Source organism: Elaeis guineensis, chromosome 11 (assembly GCF_000442705.2).
Source record: "Elaeis guineensis isolate ETL-2024a chromosome 11, EG11, whole genome shotgun sequence".
NCBI classification, from domain to species: Eukaryota; Viridiplantae; Streptophyta; class Magnoliopsida; order Arecales; family Arecaceae; genus Elaeis; species Elaeis guineensis.
In genome coordinates this window covers 93,982,951-94,007,524 of record NC_026003.2, presented here as the reverse complement: position 1 = coordinate 94,007,524, position 24,574 = coordinate 93,982,951, and the positions used below count along the sequence as shown (strand labels likewise).

Genomic DNA, 24,574 nt, shown 5'->3' with positions numbered 1-24,574 from the left:
TAATGTAATATGATATAATATAAGATGTAATTATTAGATTTGTTAGTGGGCCTTTTGATCATTAAAAAATTTTATTTAAATCAAAACAACTTTCCAACTAAAAAATACTTTAAAGAAAATTTTAAAATATAATTTCTTCCAAATAAATCTTTTAACTTTCTGGTAAAATTAAAATAACTTTGTCAAACATCACTGTATCATCTAAAAATATTTTTAAAAAATCAAAAAATATTTTTTGACACTCCAAAAATTTAGCCAAATAGAACCTTAGCCTACCACTCCTTCCATGCTTCCTCCAATTCCTCTTCCAGGATGTCAAAGATCTATGTAAAGGGGCGTTGGAGAGAGGCAGCTTCCTCCTCCGAGATCTTGTGTGTCTTCCACAGGGGCTGGTGAGGTTGGCCCTCTACCACCATCGCGCGCGATAACCCTCCTTGTTAGCTCCAGAGGAGGCATCTTCCTCGATCCTCGTCTTCCTCGGGTTAGTAATTTGTTGCAGAGAATGAGTGTCGCTCCAGTAGCTTCAGTCGGCAACAAGATGTTCGATTCCCTTGATAAAGACACCCGCAGCTTCACTACTGTTTAAGATTCAAAGGACGTAACTAATCTAAATCCATGCCTGGCCCTTGTGTTTTGTATTTGGCTAGGGAAATATTCAAGGTGAAAAGAATCTTATAGACATCAATAAAATTTCTTATACGATGACTCTGCTGTTCGTAGGAAAAAGAATAGTATATATGCATTATAAGCAACTCTCCTTCTCTTCATCATAACCTTTTTAGCTTGATACGACTCATGAGGCAAGCTGATTAAAGGTTGTCTACGTCTAGGTCGAGTTCAAAGGAAAACCTGCCTGGTAAACTACGGCCAACATTGGGCCAGGAACGAATCAATGATTCAAACGGGACCCTAAAATATATTTGGGTCTCCACAATTAGGCCCAACTACAATTACACCGAACCAAACCTTTAAATTTAAATGAATTAGGTTCATGTTGTTACATTGATGTTCAAGTCAATCTCAAAAAAATCAGCTCCATTTGCTGCCCTAAATATATAATTGTGCAGTGCATCATAACATGCACAATTGAGCACGCAGAACATCTACGACCGTCCCCGGTCTTTCTAACCATTTTCCAAACCACGCCTTAAAAGCGGTTATTTCTGTCCAAAACACCGACAAGCTCCACTGCCAACTGCCTAAATTTAAAATACAAAAAAAAGGGTTATTTTACGTGATCTGTCATCAGCATGATAAGAACAGCAAAATATCCATGAATAGGGACATACAAAAAATCTCCTCACTTTTTTTGTTAGCCTTTAAGTGACACAATCCAGAATAAATTATCTATGCATACTGCTTTTAGCTTTCAAATGAGATTCCAATAATTTGGTAATCTAAAATAATGTACTTTCAGATATGCAATTATAACAAGTGCAGAAAACTGAGCGTTGTTTTTCCAGTGTCAAATACCTTACAAAGCCAAATTGGAGCTGATTGGAGCTGACTGGAGGCAAAAAAAAAAAAAAAAAAGACATGGTAAACCGGACCAAGCAGTCAATTCAGGGTTTGGTTCTGTCCTAAGATTAGAAATATGACGTGCTTTTCCTGTGGTGAACTTGCAATCAAAACTTTAACTCCCAGCAATGCAGATACGTAGAACGACTTCACAGAGCCAAGCTGGATTGAGATGCAACTTTCTTTCCGTTGTTTTCAACTCAAGTGTTGTTCATGAGAGTTTCAAGAATTGTGTTACCATTCACCATCTTTGTAGTGCCAACAATAAAGTCATAGCCCATTCCTTCCTGCAACACAAAGTAGAAAGAAATATGAGTGCTCTCTCTCTCTGCAACACAAGTAGAAAGTGATCACTCTCTCTGCAACACAAGTAGAAAGTGATCTCTCTCTCTCTCTCTCTCTCTCTCGTAGATGCATGAAAAAGAAGGAAAGCAACTCCTCTGTTAAGGACCAAAAAGATGTTCAATCTGTCACCCAGTTGGTTTATTTGAACAGATTAGAATTGACACGTCAATATGGGCTACAGTTATGTCAAGCTACCGGCTGCCCCTCTCGTCTACGGTACAACTATAAAAAATGTTGATGATTTACTTGCTGCTAAATGATTCTATAACAGCTAGACTGAGGAACAATTCTTTTATTTTTTGTGATGAGCACCTCAGTAACAAGAATCTTCTGCTCAGCTTGGTGCACCCACTTTAGAATCTCTTTGGAGACTCATTCTTGCACCTGCTCCCCCACTGTTTTCTTTTCTTCTTTTTTTTTTTTTCTCTAAATAAAGACCCACTTCCCACACCTGTGTATGGGCAACTGCTTCTTGTAACTAAGAGAAGCATTAAATTATGAAATGTGTGGTACCAAGCATTTTCAGATAAAGAGACATCATGGTAAAGCAGCTATTTTGGATCTTGTAGGAAAATGTAAGAAAGACATGGAAGTCAAACAATAAATTTCAGTTTCCTAAATTTGATTATAATGAGTGATTTGAGAATCTTTGTTAAGGGTAGTGTTTCTCCTTCAACAATAGAATACAACAATTTTCAACTTTTTAGCATAATACAAAAACTTCAATATATGCCTACATATGCACCAATATACTTCACAGGGTCGCAATAGAAATGCAGCTCAACTTATGTTGCATTGAATAAATTCATATGATTTGATAGCAAATATCAGAAAAGCTCATTTAAAAAAACGAGGTTCATCAGTAATTAGTAGGTTACTATTTGGTAAGCCATAACAGAATCTCTTTCAGTTAGATAAGCCACATCAAAAAAACTCTACCAATTAGCCCTTTGTATACTTGGATAAGAATCTCCAAGAATTAATATTTTTAGGCCAAAAATCTGATCATCCAAACATGGGTGGTTGATAAATAAGAATATAAGAATGAAGGCTCTGGCTCTGGGAGAATAGCTAAAGGAATCTACAGTCATACCAATCAGCAAGTACCTGATAAACGGAAAATAAAATAAAATAAAATATCTCCTTTAGCTGTTTTAATTACTTGAACCTCATGCATCTTATCATGGAAATTTTTTTTTTTTTCACGAGAGGAAATAATGCAGTTTCTCTTTCTTGACTACCGTGAAAACTCCATTATCTTGCAGCTCAAGGTTACTCGACATTCAAACAGAGCCAGAAGAGATTGTGCCCCGGATGATAGTACATACCTGTGAACTAAGAAAACGAAGAGCAGCAATCTCTGCAAAAGTTACCCCTCCAATGAAGACCACTAATGCTAGGGAACGACGTCCATCCACAAGCCTGGAAATTGCACAACAAATATTATTTATAAAAAGGATATATGAAATTCTTCACAGCTGAAGCAAGTTTCGGACCAAGACCTTTCAGAATCAGGCATAAAGGCATCGTCTATCTAAATTCATGGCATTATTAAAAAATCATTTTGTTTATATCTGTTATTCTAACTAATACTATTTAGATGATAGTTTGTGGTTGAAATTGTCAATATGGTGCAATCAGTACTCAGTAGAATTAATTGCAAAATGTATTTTAAACAATGCAAGTACAACAAGAATACAATGTAGCACTAACTCATGACAATTCCATATCATAAAGCAAGCCAAAAGTTCAGATCAAGGGGAAAAATTGTTCCTAGAAAAACTACATCCATCATTAGAGCATCTATTATCACAATTGCTATTCTTTCATGGTAAGTAATGCCATTATTCGAAACAATATTGCAGGAAATGGTATGATTCTTTACAGTAAAGAATACTTGTACTTGCATGGAGGTAGATACAGTGTTCCAGAAAGATATATGAAAAATAGGATAACAAGTTTACTAATTTGGAACACTTTAATAAGTCTAACAATGATTATGAGTTTAATAATCCATGGACAAATATAATTATGCCATGATGTTATCTGTGTCTGGAGAATATGAACTCGCAAGTTCATACTACCATATAAATTGCAAATCATAAAGGACAGTTTGACCTCGAAAATAGTCACGAGTTATAATTCGATTCAGTAGGTTACATGAAGGCATGACTTTTGCATCTCAGTCTTACTGTAGCTCTGCATCCTGTTTGCACCAGATACATGTCTTTTTTTCTTTTCTTCATTCTTTTTTTTTTTTGTTTTTCTGATAGATCACATGCATATCAGTATCATAGAAAACTATTTTAACCTTCAGTTACGAGGTAATTCCATGGTCAGTTATAATATACCCAATAACTACATCCATGCTTTCAATGTCAAGACTCAAGACCCAATGAAGTTAATGTTGATGGATTCCTCCTATGAGGGTATCTGACAAAAAATGTATCATTAAACTAATATAATAGTCATGTCTGTTCTTGACTTTTTGTAGATCATAATCTGAGCCAATTTTAGCACCCGGCACTAGATCACCATGGAACTTACTAAGTCTCCCTATTTTCTTTTCTTTTCCTTTTTGTTGGGGGGTGTTAAGTCTTAAACCCTTTATCTTCCTTTTCTTTTTCTTCCTTTTGTGCTCGATACAGCTCATCACATGTAGTGGCATTCCTTGTGCCATCAGCACTTAGATCTGTCTTATACTGCAAAAATGTTTGAAGAAATCCCCAGTGAGTTCCAGAACTTTCCCCAGCACGCAGCCGCGCTTTCTTCTGGATTATCAAATGCCCTAGGTTCCTATTCTTCCAGTTCGGCCATGCCCTGAAGCCTGATGGCGCATGCCTCTAAGAGCTTTCATTGACTTTTCCATTCCATGGCCCTAAATCCACAGAATCCAATTACCATTATGGTTGCCATGAAAATCACAATCAAGCATTGCAAGGAGTCGAGGATACTTCACACAATCCAACAACATGTGATAAGAGTTCAATTGACAGTCACATCCAGGATTCCTAGCATCACAATTAGCTCTTTCCTCAAAAGCGGTCCCTGATAGGTATTCTGTCATGCAAAATCTCACGGGAAGCACTTAAGGAGGATCATTAATAACCAGTCCAGTGGCCACAACCTACTAGGAACTTGAGTCCCATTTTCAGATGCTTTGTGAAAATCATGGGAACCTGTCTCATTGCATCTTCCACTTAAATTAACTGATGTTACCTGAACACTCCATTTTTCAGGTTTCTAGAAATGGACATGGCACACAATGACATGACAGAACAACATGGCACAGCAGGGACTCTCCATTAGGAGTGTCTTGCTGACATCAAAAAAAAAAAAAAAGAGTCCATTGTTTGGCACTTTTTTGGGCAGTTTCACGTAGGACACTTAATTTCAAGTGCTGGACACTTCAAGCAAAGTGTCCATATAATTACCAAGGTTATATATGGACACTCTAATCGAAGTGTCCATATGTTTTCAATATGAAGTTACTAAGACTATGTGGACTCTTCAAGCGCATTATTCCTATATTTTAATAAAAAGTTATCAAAATTATGTAGATCTCTCTAAGCAGAATGCCAGTACATTTTGATATACAGTTATCAAAAATCACATGAACAAATTAGGCATCATTATATTTTAATATAAAGTTATCATGGTTAATTATCAATTTAAGTATGTTAACACAACCTCAGAAATCATGAGCCAGATAACTTAAAACAACTTGTACACTCAATACTATTCTATTAATTTGTTTGTTAGGCAACATACAAAACTCTCCTTTCCAATTTCTCTTTCTTGGAAAAGCATAAAAGACACAGATAATCTATGTACATAAATCATCACATATTAATAATATGTCGTGTTCCCATGTCTGGATTTTTGGAGGCTGCCATGTCTTCGCCACTTGGCACCCACACCAACTGTCTAGGTAACACTGCAAATGATTGATTGAGATGGTACTAGTTATTGGAATCTGTAAGATTTGCAATAAGAATACCGCCTACAATGACCATAGATAACTTATCAACATTCTAGTACCCTTCATCTAAAATGGCCCAAGAACTACATTTTAGGTTGAAAACCATTTGCATAATAAATTGTGCACCCCGTGATGGATATGAGCCACCCAAGAACAAGTATCAATTCTCAAAATCTACATAACATGATTTTCCATCAAGGAACCCAAAATGCAGTCTTCTAATCAGAGAAGGATGAATATGCAACAATACCATGGACTTTTGGATTTTTTAATAGATCAAATCAACTAAGAATATGCCTGAGACCTCCAATTTGTGAATATCCTCAAACCTTCTTTTGCACCACAAGATCCTATCTTCTTATCCATCCAGCAAACAATGAAATCCAACCCTTTTCATAATTCCATGCATATCCACACCACTGAGATGGAGAGGCATGGAATGGACTCTATGCATGGTCTGATTATCAAAAACAATTCCACACCACTGTTTTTACCATTAATGCCACTTGCAAGTGTATCGCAATTTTAGAATCATATCCTACTGTATTCTATCAATTTCCATTTTAACACTTATCATTTTTACAATGTTCATCTCATGATATTTGTACCAAAAAGGTTCACCACTTCACCCAATACAACACAACCATGTCACACTAAATTATACTTAAAATATCACGTTGAATGCTAAGACAACCACAACCTCCTACACCCTTTATCAACAAGAAACCAGAGTCTGTGCATTAGACCATCGACGTAAGATTTCAGCAATCTATGATCATACCATACTGCTGAGGTGAAAGTCTCAGCATCATCGCACTCGCATAATTCTGTTTGAAAAATCAACCTCATATTTCTTTTTCTTTGCATATTATCAAACTAAAGCAGCAAAAGAGACATACATACATACATACATACATACATACTGCTGAGGTGAAAGTCTCAGCATCATCACACTCGCATAATTCTGTTTGAAAAATCAACCTCATATTTCTTTTTCTTTGCATATTATCAAACGAAAGCAGCAAAAGAGACATACATACATACATACATACAACCTCATATTTCTTTTTCTTTGCATATTATCAAACTAAAGCAGCAAAAGAGACATACATACATACATATGTATGCATGTATATATATATATATATATGTATGTATGCATGTGTATATATATATATATATACATACATATGTATGCATGTGTCTATATATATACATATGTATGCATGTGTGTGTGTGTGTGTATATATATGTATGCATGTGTGTGTGTGTGTGTGTGTGTGTGTGTGTATGTGTGTATTCAATATGTGGAGCTGCAAATTATCTATGCCCTGTTTCACCAACCATATATATATACACATATATATAGATTCAATATGTGGAGCTGCAAATTATCTATGCCCTGTTTCACCAACCATAGTAATTCCGGTATGTATGGCATTCTTTTTTTTTGGAGCAAAAATAGTGCCCTTTATTAACTCCAAAAATTACATATATGAAAAAAAACTTCAAATATGATATTCCACTAACAAGGCTTCTAGACTTAGTTGAAGATGGAAACTATCCCAAATTATGGAAGTTTCTTTTGAATCAAATTATCAGAGTTCCAACTTCAACATGATGGACCAATCAAAACCATGTTAGCAAAAATCAGATTTTCTTTCTCCCTCAATCCTCCCTAAGTCTTGTGAGTTGTGGCAACCATCAAAACCCTCAATCTGCATCCATGCCCCTTGTTTACACACAAACTGGGGAAAAAAAGAGTAAAATATAAACACAAATCTCCTCGATCCTTGTGTTGAATTGCAACATGCTGAGTATCATACAAGATGAAAATAATTTGGAAAACTAATATATAACGCTTCTCTTACCAGGATTTTGTTTTCTTCTTTTTAATTTTAAGTACAAAAAATTTATAAAGGCATTTAAAGTCAATATATTGAGCCAAGCGCAAACAATGATTTTTTGCTTGAGCTGGAAACCTGGCATTTTATTTAAATAAAATTTGAATATTTGATTATTTGATTGAATTCAATATTTGAAATTTCTTTATATAATGTAACATCTCAAGTAAATATAAGAGGACATTTACTTAAAAAAATGTTTATGTAAATAAAATTTGTTTCCATGGGCCAGTTAAAATAACCATCCACTAGGTCAGTAGAGTTAAAATCTACCTACCTAACCAACCTACCATGGTAAAGCCATTTAACGGACTTACAATGCTTACAAAACAATAGCTAATAACGGTAAGCCATAAGCAAGCAAACAGTTGCATGGCTTTGGAAGATAAAGTTCATTTAACATATTGCCCTTGTTTGTCTCATATAAGTAATTCTAATGTGCATCCAGAAATTATGAGATACCGTGTGGTTTTGAATGTTGTATTCAATTTCGAGTTTAAATGTTGTTTTGAAATTCTGAACCTTATGGCCAATATTTAAATCTACAGTTTGACGCCATAATTGGTTTCTTCAGATTTACAGCTGTACTATAATTGGGAGCTTCTTATTAGTTGCAAGATCCTCACTTAGAATTGGATCTCTCGCATTTCAAATTATGCTTGTGTCTAATTTGAAAATCTGAAATCATATGACATTTTAAATTCATGAATTTTAGCTGATACCTTTGTTTCAACATGGAATTCTCTCTGTATTGGAATCTTCTATATATCCCCTTTTGAATAGGAATATTTGTTCCCTGTGGTGCTCAATATGTAAATTTCTATTGAACTTGAAAAAAAAATGATACTGCATTTGTGAGATTTTGTGGACCTTTAACTAGTTGACGTATTTGAATCTCATTTGCAAGAAGATATATAAGGACTCAAGGATATTTGAGGAACATGTTCAAGCTACCAGTGAGGGTACACATCAATCTCATCCAAGTTAGCAATGTGGACAAATGTAAACCATGAAAATGTGCATGAACAAAAAGAAAAGGCAAACTTGTTAGATATTTGAGCTACTTCCTAAAAAGCACATGTCTGAATTCATTTGCTGTATCTTATTTCTTGTTAGAAATTCCTATTCTGGTATTACATGTTCAATTATCCCATTGATCCTCTGCCTGATATTTTCAATAGAACTTTTGTATAGGCGCAAACAAGGTTCGCCGTCTCGGTACCGACGGCCGTTTTGGCCCGCCAGCGATATGGTCCGATATCGTTCCGTACCGTACCGTACCGAACCGGCAGCAAACCGACGAAGGCACCGGATCCAGAAGAAGAAAAGAGTGAAAGAAAGAGAAATAAAGAGAGAGGGAGGAAGAAAGAAAAAGAGGGAGGGGAAGGAGGGGGGGCTGTCGAACGGCCTCCGGTTGGCCGCTGTGGCCGCCGGATAGCGCAATCCACGCGCGCGGCGTCGTAGGCATGAAACAGGGGCAACGCCCCTGTTTCACAATTTTTTTTTAAAAAACCTAAACTTAAATGAAGCCGGCAAATAGTTTACCGGCTCATTGATTTTAATTTTTTAAAAAAATCTTTTAAACAGTGAAGCCGGTAAATAGTTTGCCAGTTTCATTGTTGATCTTTGTTTTAGCGTGAACAGGGGCGACAGCCCCTGTTCCGCGACCGCGACGCCGCCCGCTCCCATCTTCGATGATCTCCTCCCCTCTCTCTTTCTCTTTTTTGCTCGTTTCAAAGCCCTATCGGGCGAACTGACGAGCCACAGATGCTTTCGCGGCCCTCCGGTGGCCACAGCGGGCCACCGCCGGCTTCCAGCGGCTCCCACCTCCCTCCCTCTCCTCCTCTCTCTCTCTTTCTCACTTTTTCTCTCTTTCCCTCTCTCCTCCGCCGGTATACCATTTGAACTGGCCGAACCATGCCGGTTCTCCGTCGATCCGACTCGATACGGGGTGTACCAACCGGTTCGGCACAGTACAGCATTTCATGGGTGCAAATTTATAATTAAAGTCCATGAGTCATTTGTTTCCACTTAAAACTATAATTTTTCTTTTAACCATGGTGATCAATGTTTCAAGAAGTGGTATACAACCACCTATGTACTTTGCAACCTTCTAGTCGGCCAATACAACATAGCATAGGGTCTAGGCCAACCCTACATGTAACTGGTCCACACGGTGGGCAACTAAGTAGGCCACTAAGCCCAAGCCATCAGCATCCTCCTCCACCTACTCTAAAATTCTTCTTAGTTTTTTTGATAAGTTATTGTTAGCTTTTCAATTTTTATCTAATTATGATTTCTTTTTTTTTGGCATATCTTCTGAATATGAGCAAACTAGGGCACTGCCTCAGAAGCCACCTTTGCTTAGGCATTATGTAGTACCTCAAACATTTACGAAGTGTGGCCTCTTTTTGAAAATCTCGATGTTGATAGCTATGTGAACCTTCCATAGAGAGTCAATTACATCTTTGGAGTTGCCTTTCCTACCAGTAACCCTCGTGGCGGCACTGGAAACATAGTGGTTTAGTATTCCGTTGCTTTGCATCTTAGCCTCTATTTTGTAAATTGAGTCGAGTTCTGTAACTAAAGGATCTCTAAGGTTAATAGTTGCAAGAGACTCAAGCTCAGATTGGTCAGGGAATTAGAAAAATAGGAAAAGCAAAAGCTATTCCTATGAGAATATTTACACCAAGGTTTTAAATCCCATGAGATGAGGCGGTCTTGATTTTCCCATAGAACAGGATGCGCCGCCGTCCCGCCCCATCCCAATACTTGGGATGGATTGTCCTAAGACATCCCAATCGGGACACCGAGATGCTAGCGGGATGGCCATATTCTGACACATGGGATAATAGCCTATTCCAGTATCCCACGGGACATCTCGCTGGGATCTGAATCCTTTATTTACACAATGACTTACTTTGATATTTGTTTGGCTACAACTTTTGGAATATTGTTCGGATAAGGGTGTTTTTTGCCCATCAAAAATAGAATAAAATAAAAGATAGGTATAAATTATAGCTTTATGACAACTCCTCCAGGGAATAATTATGTCTACCATAAATAAGTTAGACCTATATTAATAATCCATGCTTATGCCTGCTTTCTAAAGGTTGTTTAACAAGCATAAGGCTTAGAACAACGCTAAGCCTGCTTTATTCCCCAACCACATGCTGTATTAGGCTGTGTTTGGTTCAGGAATAAGAAAAGTGGAATAAGAACCAATATTCCTTTTGTTATTCCTATCCTTGTTTGGCTAAACTTTCTGGAATAATTTTAGGCTGAGGTTGTTTTTCTACATTTAAAGAAGAAGAAGAAGGCAAGCATGAAAAAGGGCTATATGCAGGGAAAAGCAAATGACACCCTTGGAAGTTGGAACAGTTATGCCTGGCATAATCAAGTTTAACAGGAATAATCATTCCTTGCATGCCTGTTTCTCAAAAATTGTTTGGCTTGCATAAGGCTTATTCCAAGCCTTATGCCTCTTCTATTCCCAGAAAAACATTACATAAGTTATGTTATGTTTAATCATATGGCCTGCTTAAGTATAGCCTAGCCTTATTGTTAGCATTGATCAACTACAACAAACAAAGAATGGTATTCAAATAAGTTCTTCTCAAGGCATGAAAACTGCAATTATCTTTTATGCGTACGAGAACTTTACACTTTTTTATTTTTGTGGTATGGTATTTCTTGTCATTTGATTGTCTTTGGCCATAAGAGTCCTTCACACAAAATCTACCCTTATTTCACAGTGCCATCATTTTGTCTCACACGCCAGAAGTATTAGAATTCAAAAAAAATGTAATGTCCTCACTTTCTTGATGTGATAGGATAGCATCACATGATATTCTTGCTCCTAAAATTCTTTTTAACATGTCTTGGCATTACTTTGTTAACTAGTTCAGACCACAAACAAAATACACATCTTGCTCAATCTTTAAATTTATTTTCACTGAGATTTTATACTTGTTTTTATTTTCTTTTTGAGGGAATAACTGGGATTTCATTCTTGGAACCCCAAAATATGCCAATAGATAATTTTTGTAAGAATTTTATCCAATGAAGCTCAAAGAATAAGTGACCTGTTAATTCTCATCATCTGAATAAACATAACGAGCTCTAGAAAGCAAAGTGCCGATGCCACTGAACATTTGTCCAAAGCAACATAGAAAGCACACAAATAGTCTAGATTTCTCAAATTAATAACGTGCACTTGAAATGAATTCATTTTTCGCCTAGAGAAAGCCTCTTTTATTAATGAATCAACTTGCCTTGTGGTATTAGACATGATATAGAAACTTCCAAGCCTCTCTTTATCAATGATAAACCTTCCATCCAATTTAAGCATCTTAACATAATTAACCACTCAACTGTACATTTTGATAAATTTCTCAAAACCATGTGGGTATGTGCCAAATACATACCAGCTATGTTTTTGGTGGGTTAAAAATTAAAAACTTATAACAAGAAAAATTGTTTCAGCACCTATAAAAAATGGAGAAACATATTTGTTACTATTTTGGTGTGCCACCAATTAATAAAATAATAACAAAAACAACAGTTTTGGTACTTACAATGGGAGGAGTTTTTCTTTCCTATTATTTGTTTTGGGGTTGGGGGGATGAGCACTGGAGAGTTTTTTCTTGATGAATATTTGATCATTTTGTGATAAGCATGACATCTAATTGTTTTCAAAATTTGTGCACATTGTGGCCAATGCATGTGAACGGATTTTGATTGAAGTTGATGACATAGTTATTTATGATGACTTGTTATGATTTATGGATGTATGAACCTTGCATGTCATCCTTAATATATTAAATATGTATTATGCACCATTTGGTGTTAATGATGTCATCTTTCTTGACAAAAAAAAAATAATTGGAGGATTATCTGATTACTAATTCTCCTAAATTTCAACAATAAAACTTTTGATAAACAAAATAAAATCAAAATTTGTAGCAATGGTGGAAATCCCATGTACTCCAGCCCTTATAGCCAATACACATTGTACCAACCATGAGCCAATGTGAAAAAGACCAATACTATTTTTTTGCCTCATTTGTAATTTAGGCATATCGAGGCAAATTGCTCTTTCATTGAGGATCATATTGTATTTCAGACATGGTTCCCAATGCTGGTCTCAATACTTATACTGGTACAAAGATTTTACATCCCAGCGTGACGGGAGACATCCCAATCGTCCCATCTGTTCCTATAAGAAAACGGGATCGGGACAAGCTTGGGACTTCAAAACCCATCCACACGAGAGAAGAAGAACGAGGAAAGAAGAAAAGGAAGGAAAGATGAAGAAAAGAACAAATGAAATGAAAGAAGCTGAAAAATGGAAACAAAAAAAAAAGAAATGGAGGAGAAAAAGAAAGAGGAAAGGAAAGAAAGGTAGAGGAAAAGAAAGAAAAGAAGGAAAAAAAAGAAAAAAAGAAAGAAAGAAAAGAAAGGGAGAAAGATGGAGGATACCCATCAAGATGCATGACTGGGATTGCTGTCGGGGTGGGACAGAACAGCAGGGCATCTCGTTTCATAGAGAAACCAGGGCACCTTTGTCCCATAGGATTTTAAAACCTTAACTAGTACCATGCTGGTACAATATCCGCATGAGTCAGTTTCAAAGTATTGACGCTCTATATGCCCCATGTACCAAGCATCGGTTTGCCATCTGGCGAACCATTTCGGTCGGCCATTGACATGGTATCGATCATCAAGATGTCAATCCCTGATTTGTCTTATATGATGTAGCATATGTGTAAAGAAATACTTCAATGTTACATCCCTTCCATATCTATGTCCTATTATTTTCTAAATTTTCCACATATTAGTGTGCTTCTATCATATATGCGTGCGCGCACGTGCGCGCTGCACTACAAACTTTACATTAAATTTTTGAAAAAACATATTATGAATCAACATAAATATACTATCCAAATTGTAATCCAAGCCATTGAAGACGGTCTACACTATAAAAGATGTTTAGAAATTAAAATTCATGTATTTTGGTGGTCTTTATCGTAAGCATCAAGTCAGCGCAAAAATGAAAGTAAAGTGTGCAAACTTTCTTTTATGTATGCATATATACACACACACATATACATATGCATATGCATATACATATACATATATATAAGTTTCAAATTTTATTGCTGAACAAGAACATATTTGGTAGTGTCCTTGGAAACATGAGGGTGGGGTTGCGAAAGGGTCTCAACTTAGCAAGTATATGCAAAATATTACTACACTAAGACATGGGAGGAAACTATGATCACCTGTCATGGTTAGACTGCGTGCCTAGGACTGTGTCAAATGAAGAGCTGCTTGTAGAAGCACCCTATCAAGGATGATGCAGAAAAGGGGTTCAATATATGACAGTAATATACAAACTTCATCTAGTTTCCAGAAAAATGAATGTCAATATGGAATATACAACTCACTCTCTTCAAATCCAAATGAGGACCAGGCAACAGCTTCATTATTTCTTCAATTGAACGCCTGCAAGTTAACTTAGTTAGCAAGAGAAATCAACCATTCTTGATAATTATCTAAGTAAAATCAAGTTATCATTTTAATCTACTTCTCAAAAAGGGGAAGAAGAAAAATCTTCAACAAAAGTTATTCAGATTTAGGGATTTCTTTCCATTGGAAGGCCCATAAGGCTTATGATATGCATGTTGCAACCTTTAATCCCAAGCTCGCTAGCAGCTACCTTTTACAACTCCAATTTGATTAGATTTGGATAAGGATTACTAGATACTTGCTGGAACCTTTGTTCGATTGTCTGCTTACGTGCACTTGTACATTTTGTAAGCACTTAGAAGAAAGCACAAGCACACTTTCCATTTGGAGCATATAAATAGTGGTATAGTCAAATTGTTGGTCGTGTTAGGAAGTTGAATACCAAAGCCATCATCCATATGTATGTTGTAACCAAATATTTTAACTTTTTAACTCTTTCAAAAACACTGCCTTGTATTTGACAAACAAGAGTGCTGCATTACATGGCAAATGTGCCAGTTTTTAGAGAGAGAGAGAGAGAGAGAGAGAGAGAGAGAGAGATGCTTCTGCCACAAAATGGCATATCTACATTTTGGAGCTGCCTATTCTCACAGACAAGATTAAGCTCTGTGTCATTTTGTTAATATGCATAAAATAGCTATTTACTATGAAGTCCATCAAATATTAAATAATATGACGCAAAACAATTCATGAAAATATGAAAGTAATCATCAACACTGAACAGCCAGGAACACTACATGAAACTGCACAGACATTTTGATATTGGATCGATCCATATGCCTATAACATAACAGCAGAGAAAACTTAATTTTGTTTGCAGTGAGAGGATTCTTTTCTTTAAAAAAAAATAGTAGTGAAGCTAATGAGTCATTTGTTTTTCTTTCATTTCTAGTTTTTGAAAAATCAGAAAATATGCTTTTTTGGTTGCAACTGTTTCTTATGTTCAGAAATAAAAAAATGGATTAACAATCTGATGTTAGTGCTGGTGGTGTTTGTTGTGCTAGTAGCGTTCATGCTGGTGCTGTGGTGGTCTGGCCATTGTGGTGGTGGCAAAGATGGTGGTGGCAGCAAAGATGCAATGGTGGTAAAGGTGCCAGTGACAATAGTGGCAACTGCAGCAACAGTGGTGCTAGCAGCTTTGCCAGGTGAAACTGTATGAAATTTTGGAAGTAGACACTTTTTTGCTATTACTAGTTGTGGAATGTTTACGAAAAAGAAAACAAAGATAGGTTCACTAATATATTTTATATCATCATCATTGATTTTTTTAACCAACATAAATAGGCAATGGTGAGGCAGCTACACACCCACTTTTAATCATAAGGATGCATGGTCAAGTAGATTATTTGGTACCAATACTCATTCTGAAATTTGCTTTTTCTCTCGAGAAAGAACATGAAATTATGGAGCAAATATTTAAACGTTCTCACCTTTGAATTTAGAAATAGGTCTAAAGCACATAACTATAAACTCCTTATTTTTATTTATTTTTATATCAGGATGAGAACTTGGATCAGACCTTTAGCCAATTGAAACCCAAAATTTAGTAGGTTAGGTCCCCAGTACCCCAAGTTTAAAATTGATATAACATTCCAGAAGGGTCTGAAGCTGATTTGACCAGATAATAAAATCAGCGGGTAGTGCAAAACTTTCAGATGCAAGCTTTCACTAGGAAGAGAATGTATCATCCAAACAAAGTTTTAAATCCCATAAAACAAGGCTATCCCGGTTTTTCCATAGAATGGGACGCACCGCCATCCCGCCCCGTCCCGACACTTAGGATAGAGGATGTCCCAAGGCATCACGATCGAGACACTAGGACTCTAACAGGACATCCTATCCGAAAATATATGATGGTACCCCGTCCCGATGTCCCACAAAACGTCCTGCTGAGATCTGAATCCTTGCATGCAAACTCCACCCAACTCAATCTACCCACATTATTGATCACATTGCAACATCAAATTGTCCTAAATTATTAGATACTCTTACCAATTAATGAGGGCACGGATAGGCTTAGTTAGTCAAGTCACTCAGTGATAATAGCAAGGACGTTCAAGTCCCACCCTCACTTGAATTCGGCTAGCATTCCTCTTATCCTAGTTCTCAAAAAAAATATTATACCAATAAATGGACCCTATGTTGTGTTTGTAAATCATGAATTCTAATACTGTAACTTAGCATATATGATTTCACATATGTATATCAGCAATTTGCAGGTATCTTGATTTTTTTCCTCTCAAATACTTGCAATTAAGAGCTAGATAATCCTAAAATAGTTATAGACCATCGACAAGGTGCAACTTTTCTAGGGTAGATACCCATGATGTCTGTCTTAATATCTCTTCTTAGGTTGAGGGTAACTGTTAAAATTGTATGTTTGTGGCAGCAGAAGCAAAATGGGCTCTAATATACTCTATTAAGATATGAAGGTAGAGACATGGTTCTTCGTATTGGTGCATACCACCTTATACTAGATGTATCATACCGTACTAGTACCAAATTGAGACTCAAATCACCCGTACCAAACATACCGACACAATACTAATGTGGTACCAGAGCAGGGTGTGGTGCTGAAAATGCAAAACTTGGTAGAGTAATAGAAAATCGAAGAGTAGGACCAAGGTTTTAATTACCGATACCGCAACCTGTGCCAGTTGCCGGCCGGTACGGTACGGCATGGTATGATACCGGCCCATTCCGACAATAAAAAAATCAAAAATAATCCACCTAACGGCCAAAAAAAAAAGAGAAATCCGAACTGTACCGGTGCCATACCGCACTGTACCGTGCAGTTCGGACCCGTACCGTACCAAACCGATCGGTACAATCCGGTTCAAGCCATTTACCGAAAAATCGATCTGAACTACGCTGGTTTCGCACCGGTATGGTGCAGTACGGGATGTACCAGCCGATACGGAATACCATGAGTAGGACACTATATTTTCTCACATAATTTCTTAACCACCTACAACATGATTTGCATTGATACATGTTGACTATTCACATACCCATTATATAAATGCATTATATGTCTCAAAAGACACTAATTAAATAATTACATGGAACACTAAGAGACATTATTAGGAAACACTAATTAATGATCAACTCATGTAATTACTTAATACTTTAAATTTGGTTTAAGTAAATCTAGTTTGATATCCAACACCTCCCCTCCCCTCCTCCCCACCTGCACCCACCCTCCCCCCCCCCCACCCCACAAAAAAAAAAAAAAATCAAATTTTCTTCTACCAAGAGCATTATGGCTTCTTTAAAATATCAGCATTGATTGGAAATATGCTGCTTTTTAATTGTTGTAGATCCATTGCTTTCGAATGGAATGAGATCTGAGGCCATTTCTATTGATGTAAGGGGCTTGTGATAGTTCCTCTGTTGCTTGTGTAGTAGCATCACTTTTTTTTACATAGTATCTTCAGTTCTTCACCAGACCACACTTATTTATCTTATAGTGCATGCTCCCCTTGACCAAAGAAGGCTTCCATATTGACCCACCTGCATCATAGAATAAACTCTACACTCCAACGTACAACATAGGATTTTCCTTGTTTTCAAATATTTGCCTTCATGTGAGATTACATAAATTTTTGCTTTTTTTGGCTACATGTTTTCCTTTTCACTTCTAATCATTTCACCAAATTTATCACTTTTGAGTTCAAATTTTACCTACTTGATTTCTATACTATTTGCATTTTCACTTTCTTTTATGTTCTCAACTTTCTCTTCTTTGATTATTCAAATTTCTAAATTTTCAGTTTTCTTTTCTACTTTTTCAATTTCTTCCACAACTTCACTCTCTTTTCTTCTTTCACATCATTTTCAAATTTTTATTCTCAATTTTTTGTTCTTATATTTCATTTTCAAAATTTTCTTTCAAAAACTCATCTCTTTGACATGCTCCCATAACTTTTGATGCGCTGCCTTTTACAAAATCTTCAAAGCTTTCTCCTCCATTTTGAATTTCTTTGATATGCAACCTTCGGGCTTCTCTAATGACATCCCATAGCTCGCAAACTTACAACCAGGTGCATGTTCAAATGCTCCAGATATTGTAATTAGAAAAACACCAACTCTTCTTATGAGAAAAGCATATCTTTCCTCTCCCTCTCTCTCTCGCCCCTTTTCTCTCCTTTTCCTTTTCGAAATTCACCTCCCACCTCAGGGATAATTAATTGTTCTTCTCCTTGAAGCTGCTCTTGGCTTCTACATTACCATGATCCTGACATTTGGAGCCTCCTTACTCTCAAATAACTCCTTGGTTGTCTACCATACAAGATCTTTGGGGCTCTAATACCACTTTGTTACCTCTAACACCACTATGTTGGGGGTAGCGGAAGCAAAATGGGCTCCAATATATTCTATTAAGAAATAAACATTTAGAGAGTAGGAGAGGATAGAATGATAACACTAATATTATCTCAGTCGTGATTTCCTGCACTCATACAGAATGACAAATTACATAGACTTATATAGATACATATTGACTCATCACACGCCTCTTACATAAATGCAATATGATATACAAGACACTAAATTATACATCGAACACTACAAGACACTATTTGAGAACACTTCACTAATTAATGAGTTAACTCATTTACTTAATTAATACTTTAGTTAAACCTAGTTTAATATCTAAAAGATTATAATCAATTCAATCAGCAATGTCTTGTCCAATGATAGACATGCTGGCACAATCCTAATAATGAATTAAGCTTTCTGTGCCATCTACTGAACTTGTGCTACATATCAATCTACAACAGTGAGTTGGGAAGCAGGTCCATCCTCCTTCCTTCATGTAATGATTAGTTACCTTGGGGTAGAGCTTGGGTGTATATATAATAGTAAGCCTGTCCAGCCCTTTCTAGTTTTTTCATCTTTCACTTAACTCTCCTTTCACTTTTAATCTGAACCTTTTACCTACGATAACAAAAAATGGCCATCAAAGTACAATGAATAATATGAACGGACATTGTCGATGAAACAAATTAGTAATATCAAAAATTTATGTGCAAACAATTGAAATCAGATGTTTGTTGGTTACAAAAGAACATATTACTAGAATTGACTAGAAAGAAGTTTATTAAGTACATGCAAGAGATGTCAAACAAGACACATGAAGAAACTTGAGCAGCAATGCTTGTTATAACAACTAATAAATAGAACAATATGATGGGAAACAAATTTACCATCCAGATCTGATCGCATGTTGAACAAGACGAATGCTAAGAGGCGCATATCCAGAAAAGATGTACGAGACATCATTGGGACTGAAATACAGTCAAGAAGTTCAAATATTTAGAATGTAAATATTGATATTTACAGTAAAAAATGACAATTCAAGCATCAAAAATCATCAGATAAAGCATTCATATTTTTGTATTATGGTTTAATGAAACAGTTAAAACACCCTTTAAATGGACACGAGTACTACACTAAAGATTCAAAAATTGAGGATACTGGCTAGGAGCCAGTAAGAGGGAGCTGCAACCGATCGAACCACTTGGATCGTGCTGGATTAAGGAAGACTGAAGCAGATCAGACTTGAGATGGTTCAGTATCTATGGGCACTATCTCATACTGTGACTCCCTTAAAAGCTATTCTTTATTAATCCACATTTTGAAGGCTGAAACAACCAGGGAGTACTACTAAAACAGACAGACTACTAAATACAACAAGAAGACTACCAGAAGAAGATTGGTTATGCATGAAGATACAGGAGATGCTAACTTGGTATAGTAATAACTAATGATCCCAAGAAAAAGGTCAAATATATGTACTTGGTTGTGTCTGTATCATCAACTATAAGTTGCAGAGCTCTTGTAATGGTAGGCCAGTTGGTCTTCGTTTCCTGCAAGCAAGGTTCAACATCAATTCTGCCGACATTGAGAGGAAAAGAAATTGGCATAACACCAAGCTAAAATATTGTATATATAAGATAAGGAGTTGCAAAACATTTAATCTCATATAGAGTATAAACTACCTGAGACTTACGCAAATTTCTCTGCTTATCATATAAATCATACCTACCTGTTTCTTAAAGAGTCCGGCTTTTTCCAGATTATACAATGTAGACATGTGCTCAAACCCATAGCTGTGGAGTATCTCCCTCCTGAATTAAGATAAGAAGAAGATTATACATATGTGAATAACAAAATATATCGATTCACTAGGAAAGAAAATGAAAAAAAAAAAAAGAAAGCTAAAAAGAAAATAAAAACCACAAACCTAATATGATTTCTGAGGGATGTAGTTTTGTAATTCTTAACAGTTATGAGCATTGCTTAGTAAATAGCAGAAGGCTAGTTACAGCCCTTAATTTTTACATTAACTTTTTGGTCATTCACTAAGAATTTTAGTTATGAATGCAGCATTGTTGCTATATTGAGAAAATTCTGGTGCATTACAATTTGTTAGCAATCATCCCACCAGCATTTTACCTAAACTTGTGGGAGGAAAGATATACTGGAAGTGTCGAATTGGCATCAGAGTCAATTCAGGGACTAAAATGGGTATATTTCTATCATTTAGAGTTTCTATTCTACCAAGACTGTACTTGGCATATCATACAGCATTCTGAAAGAGCACAGAGAGAGAGAAAGAGAAACTATGACATAAATCAACCAAATAATTTTGCCTAAAAACTTGTGAATCCTTGTACCATCATTTGACTATTCATTCACCAATGTTCTTTGCCTTGTTACTTGTCAAATATGTGGCTAAATAATTTTTGCAATTCTTATTCTTCGCAGCAAAACTTGTCACGATAATGCATGTGTAATCAATTCTGGTCTTTCACCGCTAACTATGCTTCACCCTTCCAGAGGATAATTTAGGAATCATGACCATATCTTAACAATTCCAGAAGCATATCCTTATATATTGTTTTCGACATATTATGCAAATTGAGATGGTTTCCCAAGATGCAAACAAACCTCATGAGATATCAGTGGGCAATGGGACATGAATAAAGCTGAAAGGGGCCAGTAATTAAGGTATGCCTAAGATTATGTGGATGGCAATAGCAGAAAAGGATATGGAAAAGTTGATTTTATGATAACATTATTTTTGAAAAAGAAAGACCTGATCTCAAATACCAAAAGTTTGGACTTTGGAGTACTACTAACTAGTAATGTAGGGTTCGAAAGAGAGACTAGTAATTATAATGGTGATTTTGTATATTAGGAATATTGCAAGCGATTTTGTTTTTCAGTCGCATTCCTTCAATTCATATAAATAAACATCTGATAAGCCTCGTTGTTTTCTTTCTCATTCCTTTGGGGTACACCACCCCCTTATGTAGGATTGTGGGATTGTTGCTATAACCACTTGGAGGGTTGATGTCAAATTGAAAGGAAAAAATAAAATTGTGAACACGCTTTTCTGAAGTCCTTCTTAACTTCTGCTCCATGGCTTAGTCCATACTACAAGGTTTCTAGGTAGAGTGATCCACTGTTGTCAATATCTCATGCATGGGAAATAACTGCAAAAACTCAGCAACCTGAAATAATAGCCAGTGTTGGTGCAGGAGCAAGAAACCTAGGTCTTACAAGAATTATGGCACATAATCATCTAAGAAACATATCTAGTTTCTTGCAAGAAACATATTATATGGAATTTTTAAAAAAAAAAAAAAAGATAAAATAGAAACAGCACGTCTTGTTTGACTAATACTGATATTGATAAAATTGTGTTCTCAATCAAATTATTTATTTTGAGTTGTGGCAGAAGCATAAGAACCTAGTCACAAGCAGAAGCAAGATTCCAAAGTGGATTTCACACAACAGGAAGAATATGCAGGTTTAAGTACAAGATGCTTTCATGTGGATGCTTTTATGAAAGCTTTCAGTTTCACCTTTAAATTCTCTTCCTTGTACCAAGTTAAGAAACCTTTTACATGCTTAAGGACTAAACCTACCGTAGAAAAGGTTTGGAGCTCCAGGTGATTATTTAAGTCATCTAAGTGTCCATCTTCTACCTTCATCTTTTCACTTCTTCCCATAATTAGTGCCACAACTTGGTCACCATTTATTTCTAGACAATGAGTTAGGCCAAATCTCTTTTATCTTCAACCATTATTCAATTTGAGCGTACAAGTGACAGGTCTTCTTGTCTAACTTGTCTAAATGAATTGCCCACTGGCAAAGCACTAGAAGCTACCTTTTTTAAAAAGTGAAGCAAAATACCTCGCTACCTATGGCTAGACCTTATTTTGATAGCTAGGGAACTGCTCATTTGTCTCCTATGTATACTAATTTGCATTTTATGTTTTATCAAGGGATTGTCATGATTTCCTTTGCTGCACGTTATATCTTACTATAAATGCTAGTTGCATCCAAGGATTCAGGTCACGATAGGACACCCCGCAAGACACCAGGACGGGGTACCATCACATGTGTCAGAATAGGGCTGTCCTGCCAGCACCTCGATTGGGATATATTTATGACAATTGTTTAGACTCTTTCCAACACATCAAGACCCTGCAATTATGATGAATCACAATGCATTGTATCAACTTTATCTTGTCATATTCCCATCAAAACTCCATCTTGTCACAAGGATCGCTTCCTTAGTAAGTTACTGTCTCAAACAATTGCATAAAATGGTATCATCAAGATGAACTATCTTCACAACCTAAAAACTGTTCACATGTCACTACCATTCCTCTTTGCGTTGCCGATTATAACCTGATAATCCTTAATCTTCCCAACATTCTTGTGCTCCCACTTCAACACACGCTGATGCCCCATCAGTGTCTTAATATTGTTTTTCCCTCATATATGGACATCTTTGCACATTTATGGGTGCTAGTTTTCTTTCCTCAACTACATTCTAGGATGGCCAAGTGTTCTATATTGAGTTATCGCTCTTAACATAAGAATATCTCACGACTCAAGTCCTTCCTTCTTGCATCACTCGAAGATGTCCCTTTCACTTCCTCTATGACCTCTGCACCTCCAAAGCCATTATCATCAAGTTCCCATGCAAACCCCCACATGACATATAATTCACCTCAAATTATTCATAATTTCCTTACCACCCCCGAAAGCCCGATTCAAGGTGTATTGTACCTGGTTGGAACTAATACAAAAGCATCAATCAAATCGATACAGGCCCCATACCAATGCATATTGCCCAGTACCGCCCCAAACCTAGGTACATACTATACCGTACCAACCCATATTGACTGATTTCGAGCAATACTGTGATAAAAAGTGAGAAAAAGGAGTTTCAGTATGAGACTATATGATGCCTCTCCATTCCTTTGTCTTGATTAGAAGGATATACTGATCCTATAGCATTCTGATAGTGCACTTAGTTCTGTGTTTTAGTCTTTCTTGATAACCACTCACGTCCTTAAGAGATGAAATCCAACCACCATGGAGCTCTAATGTAGCTCCACATATAAAGTGACAAAATCTGATAGATAAGGAGCTTCATCTCTTCAACAAACAAATGACATGGTTCTCTTACTAATGATAAGATCTCTTACATATACAAGTGAGTCTAGTCTACCAAGATAAAAGTGATATGAATGTTCAATAATGTGTAATGTTCTTATAATCAAATGAGGACACATGGTGTATGGCCAAAAGTTTAAACCTAACATTTTTTTTTTTTGTTGAACCAGCTGCTTTAAAGAGCCATTGAATAAATACATCCACTCACATCTACCATCAATATATCCCAAAGATTACCGTTTGCCAAACCGTCCCGAACCGGATGGCTCCGGCCATACCGACGGGATATTGGTCCGGTTCCGACATGAAATGACACAGCAGCCATCTTAGAGGGAAGGAGAAGAAAGATAGGAAGAGAGAGGGAAGAGAAAAAGAGAGGGCCTCTGGCAACCGTCGGCCATCGAAGCTCTTTCCAAGCTCGATAAAGGCGGAGGGAGAGAAAAAGAGAGGAGGGAGACCTCATCGGATCATCGGAGGTCCTCGGAGGCCTCCGGACGGGGGGTGACACCGCCGCGAGCTCTCCGATGGCCGACGGGCCAGCGTCGAGGGAGCGGAGAGAGGCCTAGGTTGGACGAGGGCAGAGGCCCTCCAATTCGAAACGGGGGCGACCCTCCTCCAGTTCGAAATAGGGGTTCGGTCTGTTTTTATTTTTTATTTTTTTGGTTTTTAACAGGCGAAGTCGGCATGCGTTGCCAACTACGCTCGTTAAAAACCAAAAAAAAAAAAAATCAAAATAGAGGCGAACCCCTGTTTCGAATTGGAAGAGGGCGGAGGCGCTCTTCCAACCTAGGCCACCCTCCGCTCCCACAGCGCT

General features: G+C 36.7%; 1 protein-coding gene across 3 annotated transcripts in view; it reads right to left on the bottom strand.

Annotated features, from left to right (window-relative positions):
• Positions 1-1,360: 1,360 nt before the first annotated feature.
• LOC105061150 (vacuolar protein-sorting-associated protein 33 homolog) overlaps positions 1,361-24,574 on the bottom strand; it is a 62,386-nt gene continuing 39,172 nt past the window's right edge. The window contains exons 16-22 of one of the 3 annotated variants that reach the window (XM_073245584.1): positions 20,330-20,411; positions 20,080-20,150; positions 19,488-19,568; positions 14,199-14,256; positions 14,034-14,095; positions 3,192-3,285; positions 1,361-1,805 (exon numbers count right to left, since the gene is read on the bottom strand). In XM_073245584.1, the coding sequence (XP_073101685.1) occupies positions 1,719-1,805; positions 3,192-3,285; positions 14,034-14,095; positions 14,199-14,256; positions 19,488-19,568; positions 20,080-20,150; positions 20,330-20,411 (535 nt within the window). In that variant the 3' untranslated portion in view covers positions 1,361-1,718. Of the gene's footprint in view, positions 1,806-3,191; positions 3,286-14,033; positions 14,096-14,198; positions 14,257-19,111; positions 19,219-19,487; positions 19,569-20,079; positions 20,151-20,329; positions 20,412-24,574 lie in introns of those variants that run through there. The other 2 variants (XM_073245585.1, XM_073245586.1) reach the window with 2 other exon arrangements.